Consider the following 18,064-nt stretch of genomic DNA (forward strand, 5'->3'; position numbering starts at 1 on the left):
TTCTGGGTTGTATAAACAGAGGCATAGAATCAAGATGACTTGAAGTACTAGTACCGCTTTACAAAGTAAGACCTTGGTAAGACCACACCTGGAATACTGCATCCAACTTTGATCACCATATCCCAAAAAAGATGTTGAAATCAACTATGATCAAAGTCCTGGAGGCTAAAACATACGAAGAACGGCTGCAGGATTTGGGTTTGGCTAGTCTAAAAAAAAGAAGAAATAGGGGAGACATGATAGCAGTGTTTCAGTATCTGAGGGGCTGCCACAAAGAAGAGGGGTTCAGGTTGTTCACCAGAGCACCAGAGGGAAGGATGAGAAACAATGGTTGGAAACTGATCAAGGAGAGAAACAACCTGGAATTAAGGAAAAACTTCTGGACAGTGAGGACAATCAACCAGTGGAAGAGCTTGCCCCCAGAAATTGTGGGCCCTCTATCACTGGAGATTTTTAAGAAAAAAACTAGACAGTCACTTGTCCAAGATGGTATAGGATCACCTGCTTGAGCAGGGGGCTACACTAGAAGACCTCCAAGGTCCCTTCCAGCTCTGTTCTGCTCTGCTCTGCTCTACTCTACTCTACTCTACTCTACTCTACTCTATTCTATTAAAACAGGTAAAGTGTAAAGAGTAGGACTATCAGAAAATCTATAGCACCACCAGGTGATACCAAAGAGTAGGAGTTGTCTATATTATTATAGTGTCATTTTTGAAATGGCCTGGGTGGTTTCTAACATCTGCTTACCAGACCTAACACAGTAGGGCCTTTCCTACTTGAAATTATTAATTTATTTATTGTGATATATCTACCATTTGCATTCAGACGAAGTAATCCATGAATCTGGGAACTTACAATTTAAAAAAAGCAACATGCATGTCATATATATTCCAAATCACTTTTTCACTTTTGAATCCAGATTATTATACAGATCTACAGTGGGGCAAAAAAGTATTTAGTCAGCCACCAATTGTGCAAGTTCTCCCACTTAAAAAGATGAGAGAGGCCTGTAATTGTCATCATAGGTAGACCTCAAATATGAGAGACAAAATGAGAAAACAAATCCAGACAATCACATTGTCTGATTTGGAAAGAATTTATTTGCAAATTATGGTGGAAAATAAGTATGTGGTCACCTACACACAAGCAAGATTTCTGGCTCTCATAGACCTATAACTTCTTCTTTAAGAGGCTCCTCTGTCCTCCACTCATTAACTGTATTAATGGCACCTCTTTGAACTTGTTATCAGTGTAAAAGACACCTGTCCATAACCTCAAACAGTCACACTCCAAACTCCTCTATGGTGAAGACCAAAGAGCTGTCGAAGGACACCAGAAACAATATTGTAGACCTGCACCAGGCTGGGAAGACTGAATCTGCAATAGGCAAGCAGCTTGGTGTGAAGAAATCAACTGTGGGAGCAATAATTAGAAAATGGAAGACATACAAGACCGCTGATAATCTCCCTTGATCTGGGGCTCCACGCAAGATCTCACCCCGTGGGGTCAACATGATCACAAGAACGGTAAGCAAAAATCCCAGAACCACACGGGGGGACCTAGTGAATGACCTGAAGAGAGCTGGGACCAACATACAAAGGCAACCATCAGTAACACACTACGCCGCCAGGGACTCAGATCCTGCAGTGCCAGACATGTCCTCCTGCTTAAGCCAGTACATGTCCGGGCCCGTCTGAAGTTTGCTAGACTGCATTTGGATGATCCAGAAGAGGATTGGGAGAATGTCATATGGTCAGATGAAACCAAAGTAGAACTTTTTGGTAGAAACACAACTCATCATGTTTGGAGGAGAGAGAATGCTGAGTTGCATCCAAAGAACACCATACCTACTGTGAAGCATGGGGGTGGCAACATCATGCTTTGGGGCTGTTTCTCTGCAAAGGGACCAGGACGACTGATCCAAGTACAGAAAAGAATGAATGGGGCCATGTATCGTGAGATTTTGAGTGCAAACCTCCTTTCATCAGCAAGGGCATTGAAGATGAAACGTGGCTGGGTCTTTCAGCATGACAATGATCCCAAACAATGAAGGAGTGGCTTCGTAAGAAGCATTTCAAGGTCCTGGAGTGGCCTAGCCGTCTCCAGATCTCAACCCCATAGAAAACCTTTGGAGGGAGTTGAAAGTCCGTGTTGCCCAGCGACAGCCCCAAAACATCACTGCTCTGGAGGAGATCTGCATGGAGGAATGGGCCAACATACCAGCAACAGTGTGTGCCAACCTTGTGAAGACTTACGGAAAACGTTTGACCTCTATCATTGCCAACAAAGGATATATAACAAAGTATTGAGATGAACTTTTGATATTGACCACATACTTATTTTCCACCATAATTTGCAAATAAATTCTGTTGTGATTGTCTGGATTGTTTGCTCATTTTGTCTCTCATAATTGAGGTCTACCTATGATGACAATTACAGGCCTCTCTCATCTTTTTAAGTGGGAGAACTTGCACAATTGGTGGCTGACTAAATACTTTTTTGCCCCACTGTAGAAACCACAGAAATATGATTGTACAACCAATGACAGCATGCTAACAGATACAAAAACTACATCTCCCTATTTATTTCTTCTCTGATTTTTAAAAGTAATTTATTGTCTAACCAAATGAAAACTATACAAAAACACACAATATTTCAGAACATCATTATTTCTGTAACTTTTAAATGGGCCTAAGCTTAGATAGCTGACTGACATCAGGTGGTTTGCAAGAACCCATCAGTAGCAATTAGGAAAAAGTGAATTAGAACTAAGGAGACTTATAATAGAAGTTTATTTACTTAATAATTTACTTAAGTTGGATAGAAGTTGTTCTTGAAGCCAGGCTTAAATCATGGAGGAATTTCTTTAATTTAGACCTTTCTGCAAGAAGTGTGCAAAAAGTCTTACTAAAGGGAATGGAGGGGATTCTAGGATCTAAAAGACAAAAGAAAGAATTTGAGTACAAAGTGATCTCTTAAGTATCATTATTGAGTTCTTCTACTGAAATTAAAATTTCTTAATTCCAACATGACAGCCAGTTTGGTGTAGTGATTAAGGCATCAGACTTGGAAATAGGAGACAGTGAACCACCTTAGGCACAAAGCCAGTGAATGACCTTGGGCCACTCTCTCCCTCTCTCTCTCTCTCTCTCTCTCTCTCTCTCTCTCTCTCTCCCTCTCTCTCTCTCTCTCTCTCTCTCTCTCTCTCTCTCTCTCAAACTACTTCTGAAATCTTGCCAAGAAAACTCCAGGGAGTAGTCCAGGAGGCAACATAAGCAAAAAACAAAACAAACAAAACAAAACCCATCAACATACTGTAAAAATAAATCAAATATTTCAATTCTATTGAACGTTTAAATTCATTTTATAGTGTCTATGTAAAGAGATATAGATATCTACAACTGATAAAGCTACGTGCTGTCTACTGGACATTTTGCATCTGGCTATAGAGTCAGTTCCTTCATAATGATCATAGAGGCAGAATTTAAAGTGTACTCACATCATTCAGAGAGATTGTGAACTGTCAATGAGAAATGGACCCAAGGAGATTTATGAATCATATCAATAACATTTTTAACGGCAACCTAATAAACATGAAAATAAAAACAAACATTTTTCTTAAATTGGAAAATGTGCTACAGAATAAACTGCTTGAGTTCCTGTATATCTATGATTTTATTTTTATTTCGACTAAGAATGTAACTTTCCAGACTCACTGACTGTCATTCGGAACCTTGATTTCCCAAGATGTAAGATCAGTGGCTCAATGGCTTTTTGACAAGCAATTGATAAACTTGTTGACTGACAGCTTAATAACAGTAACATGGCAGCTGCTGTTTTTGAGTGCATAGTGTTTTTCTGCAAGAAAGGTTTGTTGCCATAAAGGTCTGAAATTCTATAAAATTATCAGTGTACTTACACCCTAAGAATTGTCATGGTACAAAATAGTATTGGACATATAATCGTGAACTACATTGGTATCATGAGTCATACCATATATCTGCTCTGATACTTTGGAAGTTCAGTTAATTTTATGTATATGTGACACATAGCTTGACTCTCTGGATCTCAAATGATTCACCTAGAAATTTTGAATGCTAGATCATTATCATTTACATTATATGTAGAAAAGAAAACCAGAGACTGATTTTCCGAAGCTTGACTATTCAACAAGAATTTGAATGTTTGTTTCGACCATATCTGAGTTTTAAAATAATGAAATCAGTTATTTAGACAAAATAGATAAGCATTTTCTTTGGACCGGGTGTGAATTCAGAAGAGTGAGAATATTTTTGCCTTATAAGATAAAAATAAAGTTGTAATTATAATTTATGTGTCTTTTTCTAGAACAACCTCATTGTACTTTCAAGGTACAACTTCTCCTCTTATCAAATACATACCTACAATATGTACTCAAATATAAGTCCATCCATGGACCCTCACATTTTTAACTAAAATACGGATAAGCTGACTGCACTTTTCATGGTATTGGGTTAAAAATGTGAGGGCCCACATATCTGTGAATGGGCTTATCCACTAGTATATACTGGTAGTGGAAAGCAGTATATAAACATATAATACCTGTTTCACCTGCTGTTGATGCTTTGAATTAATTCTGTCCTTTATCTATTTTCCTTCCCAAATACCCATTGTAAACTATTTGTATACAATTGCAATGATAATTTGAAATGTGTTGTAGGCAGATGATGTGATCTATTGTTCTTGGCAATCCTCGTTTTCAAGGTTTGGATGCTCTCTTGACTCAAAAAATTATGCTTATTACTGAATGTCACAAGGTATTCTGAAACATATGTACTTGCCACAGAGAATGGCTGGAAAGTAATAAACTGCTATTCTGTGTGAGGTGAGGACACGGCAGTCTGATTTTGAGTCTATGTTTTCTTTCGGTCAGTATAGTTCAGTGTTAACATTATGTGAACCTAACTGTGTTGCTAATGATAAAACACAGGTGTCTTTACTCAAGCATTATACAAAAGAGATAAAACAAAATTGCACATAACTCTTCTCCTTATAATTGAAAACCTCAGGATATTTTCCATCTGAAAAACCAGCCTAGTATTAAGGCCTGGAACAAATCTTCACCATGCCCCTTACTGGATACTGTACTATGATTTTCTGAAATACATTTAGGCAGATTAATTAATTAATCAATTAATCTATCTATCAATCAATCCAAACTGAGCCTGATGCTCTCTTGCCTCTTGCTCAGAAGTTAAGCCCTTTTCAGTGACTTTTCAATCATCGGCAAATATAACTAACAATGAAGTCTGAGTTTCCAGAACAGGATGCAATGATTCTCATTCCATTGTTGGCATACATTGATTGTAATTGGGGATCTCAAACAGATCCACTCCTTGTCATCATTTGATATCAGGTTTTCTGACTGAAGAAAATGGAGTAGTTTGGCCTAGACATTTTATTGATTCGTTAGCCTGTTTATTTATCTGTAATCTCAGCCTTTGAGGGCTCATTGCCTTGAAATGTGGTCAATCACAGCCAACTTTGTTTAAGTTCATCGTATAGTTTCTCTTTCAAAATTGTCAGCTGTTTTTCTGTTCTGTCAAACTATGCTGTGTTCTGTAGATATTCCTCCTCCACAAAAAGTCAATATGTGTCTTCAAATAAAATGCTAAGGACTAATTTGTATGATGTGAAAAGAGGTTAAAATAGAAGGCTGAGTTAGTCAGTAATTGGAGAAGCACTGGGAAGGACTTATTTCATCTATTATTCTTTCCACAGTATTTTTCTTTATTTTCTTTCCCTTCTCTTTGAGCGGGAAGAAGCACAGCTGTAATTGTGGCTCCACCGTTGTAAAGAATATTAGGCACCTTGATGTTGTTCTAAATGTTATGCTATTTTTAAAGCTAGAAATAGTTGTTCAGCTGCATTTTAGAATTACAATTTATGTTTGACAGCAGCTAAACTGAACAAGAGGTTGAACATTTTATTTTTCTTTCCAAGCATTTAAAAAGCAAGAGTTCTATGAAGTTAGATGACATAGTTCAGCTTTTGATTTAGCTTCCTTGGTATCCTCCAATATGAGGATAAATAGCAAAAAAACTAACAAAATTCAGTATGCGCACACACACACAAGTGTGTATATGAATGTTTCATAATAGAGTGTGTATATGTATATATGTATATGTATGTATAGTAATAATAGAGTTGGAAGGGACCTTGCAGATCTTGTAGTCCAACCCCTTGCTCAGGCAGGAAACTCTATACCATTTCAGACAAATGGTTGTCCAGTCTCTTCTTAAAAACTTCCAGTGTTGGAGCATTCACAACTTCTGGAGGCAGTTGTGAGTTGCTCTGTCAGGAAACTTCTCCTTAGTTCTAGGTTGCTTCTCTCTTTAGTTAGTTCCGTCCGTTGCTTCTTGTCCTGCCCTCAGGTGCTTTGGAAAACTGTACTGTACATTATCTATTTTGTCTAAAAGACCAGAACATGTATTCTATATCAGCCAACACCTGTATAAGCTGGAATTAACACCAGAGAAGCAGTCAAGCAGAAAACAAGACCCCAGTCAAGGAACTACCAAAGAGAAAACCACCCTTTCATCAAAAGTGGCAAGCCCAGCTAAACAGAGAGCAAACACCATTCTTCTTTGCACTGATGATAATTTGGTAGTGAAATGTTTGTAAGTAAACTACCAAGCATAGAAAGCATGAAGACTTCTATAGTTCAACCTGGACCTCTTTTATCTTCTGTTGGAAGCATTCTTTCTTTTGTGGTGGTGATCCATTTGCAAAAGTTCTAACACTTTTGTTAACTGAAGCTTAAAGGATTGGTCTTTCCCCAATATATAAAGTTGTTTCACAATTTTGCAAGTGCTTAGACTCATTTTTTTTTCTTAAAAGTTAGCCTCTAAGCCAATTAAATGGCAAAGCATTTAATTGCTCTTTGCCCTTCCTTCCACTTGTACTTATTGCTACCACAGAAATTAGAGTCAGGATGATAATTATCATATAAAAACATTACCTGCAAAGCATTTGATTTTAGAAGCATCGTTGCAGATCAGGGATAGCAAAATATTTCTTTCTGAGTTGGCATCTTTGATAGCTTCTATTTTATAAAATATTCTTAGACATAGACTTTCTTGTAGGATAAATTTGATTAGTTAACATCATCATGTAGGAAGCTTCCCTAAGGTAATGGAGTAATCTAGAATTAACCATCAATTCATTAGAGTTATCCACGTCAGTAACAAAATAAATACATTTTGAACACTTAATCTAATTATCTTCTGCTTTTTAAAACCAACCATCCTTCATCCCTCCCACCTCACTTTTTTTTTTTTTGGGGCAGTACAGTTGGCTGCTTAGCAGGATTTATTTTGCCCAGCACTTCATTCTGTGAGGCACCTTTCTTAGCAGGTGCTCCTTTCCTACCTTTTTTCATCTTTGCTCTGTGGACCATGAAAACTGCCATTACAAAAGAGAGAACACCATATGAACTGTGTTTTTATATCAGTTTTGTGCTGACCCTGCAAAATCGACCGACTCACTTAAAGCCTTATAAGCCTCAGCAGTTCTGATTTTTTTAAAAAAAAAAGAAAGGGGGGGGAGTATGCAGTGGAGAAGACCAGTCAGATAATCTTTCATCTTTGATCATTATCCTTGAAAACTGCATATAAAGTACAGTACTATAGTTGTTGATGGCCTGAAAATGAGATTCAGGTTCTTTTCATCATATATATATGTATGTAACACCAGCCTGAAGATGACGAATGGGACTTTGTCGAAATGTCGCCAAGACACTTCCAATTTTACGCGGGAGAAAACCCGAACAACCAAAGACCTACATACAAATACCCGCGAAAACCTCAGAAAACATATATATATATATATATATATATATATATATATATATATATATATATATATATATATATATATATATATATTGCTGATAAGTTGGGAGGTCATAAATGAATATTCTTTACTCATAAATGAATATTCAAAATGAGAAATGCATCTGATTAGCACACCAGAAACATGCAATGTGCTACATGTTTATGCCATTTTTGCATGTGATCATAGAGCTATAGAAGTTTAGACTCAAGATCTCATTAATTCCTATCTTATACTTCAGGAGGACCACCTGCTGGCTGTATTGTTATTGGTAGTCCTTGACTTACAAACATTTGTTTAGCGAACGTGACTCACCATTGTCTGGGGGACACCCAGCTGGGAGCTCCTTTCATGCCCCTGACAGGAGCTGGAGTGAAGGATGTGAGCTCACCCCACCCCACAGCAACATTGGGTCTTGAACAAAGGCTTGTTAACCTTTAAGCCAGCGTTCTAACCATGAGAGCCATCATGATCCTGATTCTGAGCTGTGAATTATATCAGTGAATAGTGAATTGACTTTATTAGGTGTTAAGAATCCAGGTAAAAGTGATTGTACGGTATCTCAGTTTAGAGCTGGTGCTGGATGTACCATAGCTAAGAGTATGTATACTTCCCAAAACAACACTGAGGCAAGAAAAAGGGAATATATTTTGTAAGCAATAACAAATGGGCAAGTTCTTCCAAATGTACAAATTTTTAATCTTTGTTGGGTTTTCAAGCAAGTAGAAATTCAGTCTTAGACATGTTTATTGGGAACCAAACCCTTTTGGTTCCAAATGGCTAGGATTTTGGCAGGTATTATCATATCTTTAATGTGACCCTATTTAAAGTTTTTCTCAAGAGCTGCCCATAGAAAAATAGTTTGTAGAAGTGAAGTGTACAAACTTTACTATCTCAAGAAAAAAATCTGTAAATTGGCCCTATGCCTAGTGAAATTTTCTCTATGTGAGAGGGCTTTCAAAGAAAACATTAAAATGTTACATTAGATTTTTTTTTTAAGTATGTTTTTGTGTAGATCTTGACACATAGTTCTTCTTATGGTAGGTTTTTTTTTCTGCATATTTTCATCCTGTTACTAAAATTGAAATCAGCAAATAGACATGTCCAATCCAAATGCTGCACTTGAGAGGTACAGGATTAGGAAAATTATAAATGTCTTTTTAATCATAGCCAATGCTAAGTGTCCAAAAGACAGAAAGAAATAATAGATACTATTGGGTAGGGATTTGGTGCGAGTTGATGATCATTGTTTAGGATTTTATTTTAGAATGAAAAATTTGATATCCAATCAAAGGAAAACATTCTTCAATTTGACTTATGTATTTACTAAGGAATATGAAGCTTGATATCAAGATCACTCCTTGCTCATACATGGGTGTTTTTTTTCATCCCTCCCCCACATCAAAATACAGGTAGTCCTTGACTTACAAGCACAACTGAGCTCAAAATTTCTGTTGTTAAGTGAGTCATTTGTTAAGTGAGCTTTGCCCCATTTTATAACCTTTCTTGCCAGAGTTAAGTGAATCACTGCAGTTGTTAAGTTAGTGACACAATTGTTAAGTGAATCTGTCTTCCCCTTGACTTGCACATGATCCTGGGACACTGCAACTGTCATAAATGTGAGTCAGTTGCCAAGTATCTGATTTTTGATCATGTGATCATGGGAATGAAGCAGTGGTTGTAAGTGTGAAAAGTGGCTGTAAATTACTTTTTTCAGTGCCATTGTGATTTTGAATGGTCATTAAATGAACTGTTATAAGTTGAGAACTACCTGTAGAGAGGGTTGTTTTGCTTTGCTTTATAGCAGGGGTGTCAAACACACAATGTCACGTGCCGTGTCGCAATGTATAGTGACTTTTTTTGCCATTGCTGTCAATGGGGGGGATGGTTTCGCTATGATGCATCTGGCCCATGGGCCGGCAGTTTCACATCCCTGTTTTATAGTTTTCAAGTGTTTAGTGCTCAATTACTTCATTAATTTTGGTCATAATGCATGGAAGCAGTATCTAATATATGCCATCATGCATAAATTAACACTCTTTCCATCACTGGAATAAGAAAATAATTTTAAGGATGTTGCCTTATATCTCCAGCTTTTCTAGAAGCACCCAGTTTTGGGATAACTCAATGGTTTCATTATGTTTACATTCATGATCTCTGACACATAATTATCTTCTAGTGATTGTTAGTTTATGAGTGCTGAATAAGCTATAAAGCACTCTTTTTTTTCTGCATGTCATTGCAATATTTTTCGTCTTCAGGCGATAGTTTGTCTTCTTTAACCTCTAATTGTCTTGCTAGTCTGGATAGTCTTCAGGGTTTCAGAATTATTACTGTCTCATCTCTTTTGCATGAAATGTCATAAATCATAACTTTAAAATGCCACATTATCTCTTGAATGAGGATGAGAAAATAAGCTTAAGTTCTGTTACCACCAGGTTTCTTTTCTGGTTAATATTTCAAGTAGAGCAGATTATTCCTAGTGAGATCTGATCTTAGGTAAAATAAAATCACACACCACCAAAGGACCCCGTAAGTCACTTCATTAGAATCTTTACGGTTGAATTATAATGAAATATAAGTTACAGCCTCTGACTATAGATGTGTCATTTGTATAAAAATGAAAATCACAATGGCCAAAAAACAAGGTAGAAAATAAGGAACAAAAAAAAGCTGTGGCAAATGCCCATCTTGCCCATAACTAAAGGGAAGAGCAGGGCAGGATGGAGATTGCTCAGGGAGTAGGCAAGACAGTCAGAATTTTTAACCTTTTTGAAACTCAGTATTTACTTAGAAAATGGATACATTCATTTCCTCACAAAAGTTTTATGTGAGTCAGTTTACAGAGAATTGAATAGAACATTAGCTTACATTTAGAAGTCAAATGCCTCGTTGTCATTTCCTTTTGTGAGACCGTACCTTGATCATTCAACATGTCTTTCCAGATACAAATAGAATATTAGTTGTATTTATTGGTTTACCCCATAGGATAAGGACTCAGTTATGTCTCTAATGGGAACAAAAGATTCTCTCTTTCAGTTTGTTGATGGGCTGGTCCAAATTAAGAGGGCAGTGTGGACAGAGATCCTTTTTTTCTCCTTCCTTTCTTTTTTGCTGCTGCTATAAGATCTCAAACATGCAATTTTCAGAAACAGGTAATTCAGCTCCCTATTTTTTTCTAAAAGACAGTTGATGCAAAAAGGCATTTTAAAAAGCCTGGTTAATGTTTTCTTTTTTAGTCTTTGTCTGGCGTCCCATTTTTTAAAAAAAATAATAAAAATTTATACATGTCAATTATTCCTATTTTGCAATATACTATTTTTAAAACTTAAACTAAGTGCATTGGTCTTCTATGTAACAATTAGGCTCTTAGAGTTTGTCAAGTCTTTCATAAATAGCAAGATCTTTTGCCCTAATAATTAAATGCCATTATATTCCACTTAATAGTAATTTTAATGCATACTTAAGGTAAGTCAAACATTAATTTCTTTATAATTAATCTTGTCACCATAGTCAAATACTAAGCAATATAACAGTGAGGACTAGAACATTATTGTTTAAAAAAGAATGCAACTGCTGAGATCTTTGATATTGCAGCATGCAGTTTGAAGACCTCCTTTGTTATGCAGTTGTTACCACTGAGCTATACAACCTGCTATAAATTCTTCAGTCAATTTATTCTCTTCTATGTTACTGTCACTGAAAAATAAACCTAATCATATACTGTGAGATGTAGCTGTGACAGAAAAAAAATAAGATGCTGATGTGTGTTGATTGAGAAATTCTCCATTTATTTTAACACATTAATTTATTACTTAGGGGTTTTTTTCCCTCTATTCCGCATGATGAAATCATTTTGTTTCCCAGGGAACCTAATATTCAAGGTTCAAGTGTATTTTCCTCTGCTATGTAGTTATATTGATACAGAAAGAATGCAAAGATAGTTTGTTCTAAGATTGGAATTCATACAACAAACCCTTGTTTCTGTATGAGAGCTCCCTATTCATTATATTCTATTCTTTTTCCATACTCTCTTATTGAAATGCCCCTTCAATCAATAATGTATCATACTTTGACACTATCTCAGTGATGGATATAAAATTTTGTTTTCATTGCAATTGGGTTTTGAATGATAGATTTGCAGAGTTCCCCGGGCAACTTAAATAAGCCTTGAACCATATCTCAGCAGGGATGCTAAATTATCCTTATTCAGAATAAATATCTTTTTTTTTTAAATCCCGCATATACTACTAATTCTTCTCAGAGACAGAAGCTACAGATGCCAATCAAGTCAGCTTTAGAGGAATCAGTACTGTCAATTTTATGCTTCTTTCCTATTTGAGAGCAAGAATAGTAATGATATATAAAGTGAACATTAGCACATTAGGGAAGAGAGAGGTTTACCCCCTAGATCAGCGGTTCTCAACTTATGGGTCGCGACCCCATTTGGGGTCGATCGACCATTTCACGGGGGTCGCCAAGCAAGGCTGTCTGCCATTTTTTCCCCTTTTCCGGTGGGTGCCTTACCTCCCTTGGGCAGGGCCAGCTGGTGGCCCAGCCGGTGGTCGGCCTGCTCCGTCTCTGCTGCTTGCCAGCTACACCTCGGCCAGCGCAGGGGGCGGCACCACACATGCGCGGCACTCCCGGGCAGGGAAAGTCCTTGACTTACGACTGGTTGGGTAGTCCTCGACTTATGACCGGTTTAGTCCTCGACTTACGACTGGGTTAGTCCTCGACTTACGACCGGTTGGGGTCGTGGCATTAAAAAGGTTGAGAATCACTGCCCTAGATATAGGTATTGCTTTTGGGAATGAGTTAACTTTGTGTGTGGCTAGTTTATCTTATAATCAAGTTGATTCCCTTGCTTGTTTATATTATATAAAAAATGTCTTTGTAAAATGGCAAACATTGCCTCTGTAGTGGTTCATTAAATCACAAGGTTGCCATGAACATGACATTACCAACATATATTTAATGAACCTCAGCTTAGTGGACTAAGAGTGCAATGCAAATTTTCATCTGAGCATCATTCCCAAATAAGGGACAAAATTTCCAGGTCTGAAAATGCTATTAGTTGTTTTCCAGGAAAAGCAGAATATTCTTGAAGTGATTTTAAATGCCTTTGAAAATGGAGCCAACAAAAATAATGACAAGGTATATCTTCATAATCAGGTTAACATTGCCTATGTATATATCTTCTTAATTTACTTAGCCATGAAGCTATCTTTATTTCATGAATGCTTAAGCTGCAGTGACACAGTGGTTAGAATGCAGTATTGCAGACTAATTCTGCTCACTGCCAGGAGTTTGATCCTGACTGGCTCAAATTTGATTCAGCCTTCCATCCTTCCAAAGTTGGTAAAATTTGGTAACCCAGATTGTTGGGGGCAAGAGGCTGACTCTGTAAACTGCTTAGAGAGTGTTATATGAAGCAGTATATAAGTCTAAGTGCTATTGCTATTAAGCATGGATAAATGTTGAGTTACAAAGCTGCAAATATTATCTACAAGTGTATTGGTCTTACTTTCATTCCTTCAAGGAACCTAGCAAAATATTGTTCTGTATGTGAATCTGGTTTACAATGACACTATTTTCATTTTTATAAAACATTTTCTCGGAACCTTCAGCTGTTAGTTAAACCATGCTAGTTAAAATAATTAATCCAGCTTTATCCAAAGCAGATTTCCTTCATCCTCTGCTTCTTATGCTTTGATCCAGCGTATTTATCATGTTTCAAACAACTGAAAGCTCTTGGCATTACATTGTAATCATGTTATCCTTATTAATGTTAATTTCTGTTTCAGAAATCAAAAATTGCCACGTATGAAAAAATGTGGGCCTTTATGAATAGCAGAAGACAGTCAGTGCTTGTCAAAAGCAACGAGGAAGGTATCCAACGTGTACTCACATCTGATTATGCTTTCCTAATGGAGTCAACTACCATTGAGTTTGTTACACAGCGGAACTGTAACCTGACACAAATTGGAGGCCTGATAGATTCCAAAGGTTATGGGGTTGGAACTCCCATGGGTAGGTTGTACATCCTTTCTAATTTGTATTTGTAATTGTAGTTGCAGTGATAACAGATGTTTCCTAGATTGTTAGCCACTCAATCTGTGTAATAACATTGTGTTCTATTTATTGTAAATAGTATTTATATAGTTAGGGTAGTGTCCAAGTATTCCTAGATGATATGCTAATAGTGCTGTAACTTATATATTCATTTTTCAACTGGAGGAATATGATCTATACTAAGGAAAAAGATTTAATTTATGGTTGCCTAAAATATAAATAACATGTTAGCAGATGCATGATTTTTTTTAAAAAAAAATAAAGATAACAGTTTCAGGAAAAAAGAACTTTAAACGTGAATATATTCCTGGTTATTCAGTTGTTTGACTCTTTCTCCAGATGCCAAGTTTGACTAGTGAAGTATTATATTTATAGAGTTATTTTCTGCTAACAGTAAATATAAGCCAATGCTTGAAGAGCTTACAAAATTATTGACTATTTTTTTAATATGAATAGTTTGGGGCAGGTTTTTTTTAACTGTTATTAGATTTTATTATAGAACATATTATTTAATTGTGCAAACCAATTGATGGGTAATTAACTGGGATCTCCCATAGTCTCAGCTCTGGTAGGATCAAATATTAGGCTCATGCAAATCCAAAGATACTTAGATATCTACAGTTTGTAGGCTAACAAAGATATCTTAATTCATTAAAGGTCTATGGGAGAATTTAATAAGTTCAGTACAATGAGATCAATATAATGAAATAAGGGTAAAGGCAAATTCAAAGATGGCAGGGAAGGGGAAATGGGATTTCAGGAAGTGAGTCACATGATTATAGGGATATTTTATTATTTATTTATTTATTTTACCTAGTTTTATGGAGGTGGGTCTAATTGCCAACATTCTCCCAAAACCAGGATATTTATAAATTGCTCCTGGGCTGTCCTAATTCTAGTATGTGAATTTTAGCATGCATATTATTTAATAAAGGCATTTATATTCCTTAGGATGTATGATAACTTAAGATAACTTTTTACTTATGATATTGTTTTACTTAAGATATGTGACTGATCTGACAATTTAAATAAAGTATGAATTTAAAATTCCTTCCTTCTTCATACCTAATCATAAGAAACAGGAAATTGTAAAGGAAGACTAAAAATATTGGCAACTCTTAACCACAGTACATGATTATAAGTTTCTGGATCATGTGATTGTTGCAAAAAGTAGTGCACATTAATGTACCAAAAATGTTACTCCATCTCTTTCATGTATGATAAAACAATCAAATAAAATCTTATCTTCCACTGCAGGAGCCATACTGTTAAAAATGGATCTGATTGTATGGCATGTGTTGAAGACAGATTTAAGGCTCTCACTGGAAAACACAGATTGACCACAGGTCAATCACAATAAGTGAACTGTACCATTATATTAAATGTTCCCTTTCAAAATTTAAATTTCAGAGTAATAACAATGTGTTAAATTCTTTTGGTTAATTAATGTATAGTTGACAAATAAAAAGGAAAAAAAATTAAAGTATCTTGAAAAGTACATTTAGTTGATATATAAATTAAAATAATAAAGGAATACATCAAAATATCAGCAAAAGATCTGGTTAAAAAACTACATTAATAGTTATTTTAGTCAATTTTTCACTGATCAAAATACTTCCCCAAAGTTTCTTAATCTTCATTTAATCTTTTCCATGATCTTTTATGTCCTGTTCTATACTAATTTAAGTGACTGTGTTTTAGCCCTAATTTTGTATTATTGCAATGTACTCAACTTCTAAAGCTTTAAAAGTAGGCACCTGGAAACCAGACAAACTGAGTGGTTCTAGTCAATAACTATTGACAGAATTTTGAATTAAGGATGTTGCTAAGCAAATTACCAATAGTCATTTGGGATACTATTTGAGATATTACCAGCGTATTCATCATGACTGTGCAGGGTTCTTCAAGGCACAATAGTTCAAATAGATTTCAGTATTTAGCAGTTCTCCTCTAACATCTATAGACTTCAGGGCCACTATTAAAGCAACAGTGGGAATAATGAAAACAGAAAATCTAAGTAGCATAGGTAGACAATATTCTTCCTGAAATTTTCTTTGTAGCCTCAATATTTACATTATATTTCAACCAAGGCATAAGAAGCTTGGTTGAAAACTAGTGACTTCAGAAGATGAAGAATATAGAAATGGGAAAATCTTTCTTTTTCTTGTGTATAAGCCAGTGTTTCCCAAACTTGACAATTTTAAGGCATGAGGACTTCAACTCCCAGAATTCCACAGCCAGCAACGCTGGCTGTGGAATTCTGGGAGTTGAAGTCCACATGCCTTAAAATTGTCAAGTTTGGGAAACACTGGAATAAGCCATTAGCCCTATCAAATATGTTACATACAACTGCAATTGCAGGAAAAGTTTCATACTCCCTGAAGTTGTATAATGACTATCAAAAACAAAATACCATGAATAAAAATATAGCTTTCCAATATAATTGTATTGATCATTGAATCTGTGGCTTCAAGTCCATCATTTAATTTCAAAATTTTGGTCTGAAACCAAGAACTTTTCATATAGCTTTTAGCAAGCAATTTTCTTCACATTTTGGTCAAACTTGTATAAATGTTCTATGGTGAAGTCAGTCTCAGTCTGGAAATGATTTCTGTTATGTATTATGTTCTCTTATTCTTTTCCCAGTGCAATTATCTGTATTCTGCAAAGTAAGTTATATAGTGATTGGACAAAGTGGGTGGTGGTTTGCATGTATGTTTGCATGTATGTGCAGCTGTGATTAGAGCCGAGGTGGCGCAGCAGTTAGAGTGCAGTACTGCAGGCCACTTTAGCTGACTGTGTTCAGCAGGTCAGTGGTTCAAATCTCACCGGCTCAAGGTTGACTCAGCCTTCCATCCTTCCGGGGTAGGTAAAATGAGGACCCAGATTGTTGGGGGCATATATTATATATATATATATATATATATATATATATATATATACATTGTTTACTGGTGTACACCGCTTAGAGAGTGCTTGCACTTAAAGCGGTATATAAGTCTCATAAATAAATAAATAAATAAATCTGTTTGCTTAATTTAGTTAAATTATTGTTAATAGGATCTTGAGAATATTAGAAAATTATGTATTGTTACTGGTGTTGCTGTTATTATTGTGGTTTTTCCACATAAGCTTGGAAAGGCCCCTGTCTACAATTCTAGAGAGTTGTTGCTAATTAGCTTTGACACTATGGACCTAAATAACCAGGTGTAAGTCAGTGTAAGCCCATTTCCTCAGTTCCTCTTGTTGCTGTTGGGGAATATTTTTCTTCTTTTATTTCAGTCAGCCGAAGAGCGCAGGATTCAAGTGCTCTTTGGAATTAGCTCATTTTGAAGGCTTGTCTTTTTCATCTTAATTCATCAGGCAGAGCATCTAGAAAGAGGTATTTCACACTCCGCTCCTTTAAATTAAAGGCTTTGCCACCCAAAAGGGGTTTCAGACAATAATTTATGATCCACAACTTCATACTGTATTCTGCTCAGAATATGACTTCATGAATTATTGATATTTACCCAGTCCATTAATGAGTGCATTATAATGCTGGTGTTCTACCTTGGTATGCAGAATCCTTGCTTTGAATCCACCATATTTAATTGCTAGGCAATGGGCAGTAATAAACTGTTTAGCTTATTCAGTCTGCATTATCTCTTGGGAGTGATTTTTGAACTTTATGTTCTTATGGCAGTGAATTGTACAAAGCTAGCATTGCCTTTTCAAAAATTCATTTCATTCTTTACCAGAGCAAAGAATTATGTACTTTATTTCCTTGTTGAGCATTTTCAAGCACATCCCTCCTAGGTTTATAGCTTCTCTTAGGCTGGGTGATACAGAGCAGCGTGGAGCTTTTTTTTTTTTTTTGCTTATTTTGTCCCATTCTTTACTCTTCTGCAATTAGACATGGTTCTCTAAAAGAAGTAATAAGGACATTTCCTAATATATCTAACCCAGACATGTCAAACTCGTGACATCATGTGACATCGCAAGATGTATCGGGACAGTTTTGCCATTGCCAGCAATGGGGTGGGTGCAGCTTCTGGATGATGCATCCAGCCTGCGGGCCGGTAGTTTGATACCCATGATCTAACTCCTAGACACGCACATACACACGCCTATTAATTGC

At 36.1% G+C, this 18,064-nt stretch overlaps 1 protein-coding gene across 1 annotated transcript in view; it reads left to right on the forward strand.

Annotated features, from left to right (window-relative positions):
* GRIK2 (glutamate ionotropic receptor kainate type subunit 2) overlaps positions 1-18,064 on the forward strand; it is a gene marked incomplete at its 5' end in the record, with an annotated part of 311,327 nt that overhangs the window by 262,608 nt on the left and 30,655 nt on the right. The window contains one exon of the mRNA XM_039351925.1: positions 13,677-13,902. Coding sequence (XP_039207859.1) covers positions 13,677-13,902 — 226 coding nt within the window. The remainder of the gene's footprint in view (positions 1-13,676; positions 13,903-18,064) is intronic.

The sequence above is a fragment of the Crotalus tigris genome, unplaced genomic scaffold, assembly GCF_016545835.1.
Source record: "Crotalus tigris isolate CLP2741 ecotype Arizona unplaced genomic scaffold, ASM1654583v1 scf7180000018371.15429387391:27106975, whole genome shotgun sequence".
In the NCBI taxonomy this organism is placed as follows: Eukaryota; Metazoa; Chordata; class Lepidosauria; order Squamata; family Viperidae; genus Crotalus; species Crotalus tigris.